Source organism: Otolemur garnettii, unplaced genomic scaffold (genome assembly GCF_000181295.1).
Source record: "Otolemur garnettii isolate 467f Iridium unplaced genomic scaffold, OtoGar3 scaffold00218, whole genome shotgun sequence".
Classification (NCBI taxonomy): domain Eukaryota; kingdom Metazoa; phylum Chordata; class Mammalia; order Primates; family Galagidae; genus Otolemur; species Otolemur garnettii.
Window position 1 is genome coordinate 1,065,475 of NW_003852613.1, and position 6,420 is coordinate 1,071,894.

Here is a 6,420-nt window from a genome sequence, read left to right on the forward strand (position 1 = left end):
TTGTTGTTTGGCGGGTCCGGGCTGGGGATTAGAACCCGCCACCTAAGGTGTACGTGGCTGGCGCCTTAGCCAGTTGAGCTATAGGTGCCGAGCCTCCTTCCCCTTTTAAAAACTGTTTCATTATTTGGCTTCTTATCTCACAGGCTGAAAATTGAATAAGTTCTTCCCAAACTCCAAAAAAAACCCCCCAAAATGTCACCAACATGGAAGGTACCTGCCAGCCCAGGTCTCCTGAGCACATTCACAGCGCACTACAGAAAGTCTCCAACCACAGCCACCAGAGAGCTCTCAGGGCATCCCCAAAAGCTGCCTAGACCAAGGAAGAGCCCAGTCAGAGGGTGGCTCAGACAGTCAGCCAAACAATGTTCACACGGGATTCTGTGCCTTGGCACCCCAGAGCCACATACAGCTGGAGGAGGGCACACTCCCCTCCTGGCCGCCCACCATACCAACACCTGTGCAGTGCTTCTCCCAGGGAAGCTGCCAGACAGGCCCAGGGTCTGCCTGGGGGTTGGTCACGGGCACTCCCACCCACCCAAGTGTGGTCCTACAGAAGGCAGCAGGTACTGTAAGCCACAGGGTTTGTGCAATCACAGCAGGCTGGCATAGTGGGTACCCTGCATCACTGCCAGGTTTCCAGACAGCAGCTAAGGCCAGCCCGCACCAGCAGGGAGCCAGGCAGCTGCTCCACTGGTGAGAAGGAGGGCAGGTGGGGGCAGAGAGGGAGGGAGCTGCTGGTCTCAGTGGGAGTGTGACGGGCTGTGAGGCTGGAGACAAGTGAACAGCTCCTGGACATGTCTGAAGTGTCATAAGGTGGGAGAGGAGCCAAGGGGATAACTGTCCTTCACTGGGGAACTCCTGGGCCAGCCAATGCCTCTGCACAATCCCCAGGCTCCCACCCCAGCATCCTGCTCTCCCTGAAGGACCTCTGTCCTGGAGGAAAGTACCAAGTACCCTGGTAGCCACCGGGAGCCACTGCAGGCTTCATGCCATCTCCTATGGCAGAGCCCTTTGCCAAATGTCCCTCTTGGATATTCCCCAACTGCCACAGTGGCAGACTCAGTCCTCAGCTTGAAACGGTGGCAGCAAGTTTCCCAAGGCCTCCTACTGGTCCACACAGGAGCTACTTAGCAGGGCTCCCCCAGGTGCCTCGGGCTGAGCTGCTGCCAACCACAGGATGACGCCCTGGCTCCCAAGCCTGACACACAAGGGCATTTGAATGCCACCTAACTGCCTTGGCCACCAAGTCTCCTCCTGTAGCCACCTCCATGTCAGACGCCCCTTCAGCTTGGCTACCCTCTGAAGACAAGTTCCTGTGGCAGTAGGACCCTCACTCAGTTTTTGGAACCCACAAAGAACCTCCTTTCGTGTGCTGCCACCTCAGCACCCATAGATGAAGCCTGCACATGCCCACCAGGGCTGCGTAGGTCCTCTCAGCGGCTCTGAGAACCATGGCCTGACCCCAGCTGACCCCATTCCAACCTGATGGTCACCTCACCCAGCACTGTGCTTTCCAGCAGGTGCTAGACCAGCTGGCCCATGCCTCACTGGTGACCAAAGCTTCTAGGTCCCACAGGCTGGTCCAGGACGGCATCAGTCTGCTAACCTCATGGGTCAGGGGCCTACAGCACTATCATGTCCCCCACTGGATATGGCACCTGGGCAGGGAAGGTGGAGACAAGAAAGAACGGTCACATCTGAAAAGACGTCCAGGGAAGAAGAGGCCCCTCTGAGTAACCCCTGTGATCTCAGCCAACCTGAGTGAGTGCCAGTGGTGTGTGCAGAGACCCGAGGTGGGGGGAGGGGCGAAGCAAGTGACACAGACACACTGAACATACTGTTTCCACTTTCGTGTTTTAAAATAAATTTCAAGGATAAATAACTGAAAATCAGTGTGATATAGTTAGTACAATGGGAGAGCCGGGGGTCGGCATGTGGGAAACAGGGATGATTCTCTCCAGACAACCAGAACTACTTGTGAGGCTGAGCTGTGCCAGGGCCAGTCACCTACTGGCAGAAGGATCTTTCTTAGCCATATACTTGTTTTGTGACCACTACAGAATTCCAACGTCAATTCAGCTGGGCACAAGTGGCATCCACATGAGCTTCAAGTGCTCAGGGCGCCCACCTCTGTTGTGGGGTCCCTTGTACCTGAGCCACATGAACAGGGGGCCCCACCTCCTTCACACAGTGGCCAACACCTCCATGCACATTCAACCTTTTTTCTAAATTAGTAGCTCTCCCGATGCCCCAGTGGAGTCCCTGACATGGCATGGCCATCCTCACTTCAAGGATGAGGACCCCAGGTCCCCCCACCTTCTAGAACAGGCTGTCATGCCACACAGACTCATGTCCTCTCTATTTTTTTGAGACAGAGTCTTAGTCTGTCACCCTGGGTAGAGTGCTGTGTCATCATAGTTCACTGCAACCTCAAACTCTTAGGCTCAAGATATCATCATGCCTCAGCCTCCCAAGTAGCTGGGACTGCAGACACCACCACAACACCCAGCTAATTTTTTTCTGTTTTAGTAGAGATGGGGTCTCGTTCTTGCTCAGGCTGGTCTCAAACTTCTGGGATCCAGTGATCCAGACGCTCAGCCTCCCACAGTGCTGGGATTACAGGTGGGGAGCCACCGTGCCCAGCTCATACCGCGCCATTTCAAAGATTCACCCCCAACAGCTATGATGAGCACAGCCTCATCTACTAGGCACACTGTGACTTCAGGGCCTAAAACCCCAAAGCCATTTATTTGTCCACTCCGCCTGTGGGAAGTCTTAACAATATACTCGTAAGGTTGGGGACACAAATGGTGGTGGAGCTGACATGGGTCATCAGAGGATACAGGATGGGATGGCACCCGCCCGAGGCAGGAGCGGGGCCAGTGGACATGGCCCTCTCTGCTCAGCAGTGCCAAGGCTCAGGGACAGGAAGGTGGGCAGGCCAGGCAGGAGCTCAGCGGCCCGGTGCAGCCCACCTCCTTCATATTACTGCAGTATTTCAGCATTAAGCTGTGAGTCACCCCACACAGTATTTGCTTCAAGTTCACTTGCCTATAGTCTCCTTCCTGCCCCTTTCTGTCCTGGAAGGCATATCCTTCCCTGTCTGGCCTGACAGTGGCACACTCTGTATGCTCATTTGCAGGTCCCAATCCTTAACTGTAAAGGGAGGACGGACCGTCAGAAATCAGGCCAAGGTGAGATGTGATGATGGGTTCCGGAAAAGGCCCAAGGACCCTTCCCATGGCCACACATGCCTGTGATGGGGGCCCACTCTCCCCATGTTCTCTGTACAGGCAACCCTGGCAGACCAGGCACCACTGGGTGAGAGGTAAGAGGGGAGACCCAGCCATGGCCCCCAAGAAAGATGAGTCCCTCCAGTTTCAAACTCAGCAACACTCACCTTTGAATGCTACCTCCCAACGGCCTTCTAAGGAGTGGTTCCGGCCTGTGATGACATACTGATAACCAACCCACAACCTGCAGGGGACAGAGATAGAGAGCTCAGTGGCAGGAAGGAGGGGCTGTCGATGACTGTGTTTGCTTGTTCTAATACATACATTGACCTCCAAACATTGCACTTCTAAAACAGGAGTGATTGAAAGTTAACACTTAATGTTAATAAAATGCATTAAAATTCTAAGTAGTGAATCCACAGGTCAGAAAAAGTTTTTATGTCCAGTAACTCTTGCTAAGACTGTTTTTCTTAGCTGATCCAATACAGCTTTCAGGTTTAAAGCCAAGACCAACCTTATTCTTGGTAAATATAACCTGCCCCCCATGAATACAGCTCTATGAATACGTTCAAGCCACAGACCAATGTGATTTAAAGGATGTATCTTACGGTGAGTTACACTCCCATGAAGACACAGAGCCCCATGAATTGCACGGGAGTTAAGTTGTACATGTGGCTCACACTCGGAGCCTGCTGGCTCAGGACTGCACTGTGCTCCTAAAAGCACACGGTCTAGCACTGAGGGAACCTGGCCAACTGCCACAAGCACCTACCAGTGTGCACCCCCTTGCCCCAGCTTTTCAGCCCCAAGCCCAGAACTGCCCATCAGCAGATCCCCTGGTGCAGGGCTGCTCTGAGCTCAGCCTGGACTGTGCACTACGGTCATCTTGGGAAGCGGCGACCTCACCCGCTGGGCTGTGCCCTGTCGCTTCCCCGTGGCCTCACGGACATGTCCTCATGGGGTCAGCACAGTGCACTGCACTAAGCTATTTCTCCCCCTTTGTAGCTGCAGAAGAAAAAATACCTCAGTCTTGTGATTCGGCAAATCACACAGCATAACGGTGGGGCCAAACCCAGCTTTGGCTCAGGTCCTGAGGTGAAGGCCCCTGCCAACATGCCACAGGGCAGAGTGCTCCCACGGCAGCACGGCAGCCTGTGCCTTGTAGGGGCAGCAGGCTACCAACAGAGTGCCCCAGCCGTCTCTAGGCGCCTGTAGCTCACTCCTCCACAGGGAGGGCTGCCCTCCCCTCCAGGAAAGGGGGACAGCAACTGGCTACCACTAATACCTCCTCTCCCAGCAGTGTGGATGGGTCAGTGGGAAGCAACCTCCGGTGGTGGCACACCCTGGGTCTCATACAGCCCTGCCCCTAAACAAACCTCCAACAACACTGGGTCTGGGTGTGGCAGGGGCCACCATGTCTACCCTCCCTCCTCAGGGAGGCTGAGTCTGGGGGTCAAGAGCCAGTTGGTGGGCCACAGTCACATGCACCCACCGTAGGCTTTCTGAGAGGACCAAATGGGCAGACACACAGCAAGCACCAAGCACAGGAGGTATCAATGTCCTAGGAGGAACCTCTGCCTACCTATGAACACTTTAGCCCGGCCCACGGAGCCCCACACTAAGCAAGTGCAGCTGTGCCCATGGAGGGGGACTTTGAAAGGGGCTGCCCACAGCCCTGTGAGGTCAGCGCAGAGCTAACTCAGCCTGCCCCACCTCCTCCACACTCCAACCCTTGGCCTCCATGCGGCCGTCAGACTCTGGCCAGGACTCACTTGCGCTGGTCCTTCCACCCAAAGCTCCGCTCCGGCTGGTCCCATTCCTGAGCCAGGACGAAGCGCAGCTCCTGGTCAGTGGAGAAGGTGGCGAGGGAGCCATTCAGGCGCTGGCAGGTCTGTGCGGCGTCCCAGTAGTTCTCCCCGCTCAGGTAGACCCGATAGCAGCTGGCTGTGCCTTCATAGTGGTGCCACCCTGTTGGGCACTTCCCTAGGAAACATGAAGCACAGAAGGGACGTCGTCCCCCACATTAGGATCTGAATCCAGAACGAAATTAAACATGCTGCACTGGGGACAGGCACACCTCAGAAGGCAGCCCGGGGGCAGGGTCTGGGGGTCAAGGAGAAAGAAAGCTCCTACTTCTGAGACTACAGACTGGGCAGACACACTTAGAAGAACAGCTGCTGAATTAACTGGCGTGGAGATCTTGTCCTCTGAGCAATCTGGCTAACAAGGCAGCACAGCTCTGTGCTCCCAGGGGCCCTGTTCCCAACACCTGGCCCTCCCACCTCTCCGGCCGCTCAGCAGACCAGAGCTGGGAGGGCTCGGAGATGTGTGAACTGCCCCCACCTCCCACAGAGGAAGAAAGGCAGCCTGGGTGCTGCCACAGCCGGCAAAGCTGAAGAGTCTCTGAGAGTCCAGCCAGTGTCTTCTGTCTCCCACCTGTCAATCTGCCCCTCAGGCCTGGAAAGGCCTGGCCGTTCACAGGTTACCTTACATGACATTAATGACCTGTTCAGTAGAAGCTACACCTTCAAATGTTAGGTACCTCCTATTCATACACTGAAGAAAAGTAACAATCTTTAGCTAAGCCAGCTGTTAAAAAATTTCATTTTTAAATGCACCTACATCCTGTGGAACTAGTAAGATTCTTAGAGATTTATGCTCATGTTTTTATTTGTTAAAGTGTGCATGCATGCGTGTGAGACTTCTGAAGAAAGGCACGCACAGTAGGGGAAAGGAGGCGGTAGCCCTGGCGCCTGAGCTGGGAGGCAGAGCCCAAGCACAGCATGTGATGTCAGCAAACAGGACAGTGCTGCCCGCCCACCACGAGGACGGTACCCGAGTGCACAGGGGGCTCCTCAGGTGTGGAGGAGGCAGTGGCCCCCGAGAGCAGGAGTGCAGCACCACATTCACCACATGCTCCCTGAGTGCCCTGGGCCCTACAGGGGGCTCTGCTCTGTCCCCCGTGGAGAGATGAGGGTACCAAGGCAGGGAGAGGCCGGGTAGCTTGTCACCAGCACAAGGGCTAGTCTTCCCATCTCAGGAGGGGACCACAGAAAACTCTTTTCGGAGGGAAACCAGTTGGTGGCAGATGCTGGGGGAGGAGAGCACACCTCTCATTGGCTGGGGATGCTGGGGCAGGAGAGCACACCCCTCATTGGCTGGGGATGTGGGGGAGGAGAGCACACCC

The 6,420-nt window shown here is 55.5% G+C and overlaps 1 protein-coding gene across 1 annotated transcript in view; it reads right to left on the reverse strand.

The window, feature by feature from the left end:
- Window positions 1-6,420, reverse strand: part of DGCR2 (DiGeorge syndrome critical region gene 2) — an 88,880-nt gene that overhangs the window by 19,583 nt on the left and 62,877 nt on the right. Inside the window, exons 4-5 of the mRNA XM_023508018.1 lie at window positions 5,006-5,216; window positions 3,401-3,477 (exon numbers count right to left, since the gene is read on the reverse strand). Of these exons, the coding sequence (XP_023363786.1) occupies window positions 3,401-3,477; window positions 5,006-5,216 (288 nt within the window). The remainder of the gene's footprint in view (window positions 1-3,400; window positions 3,478-5,005; window positions 5,217-6,420) is intronic.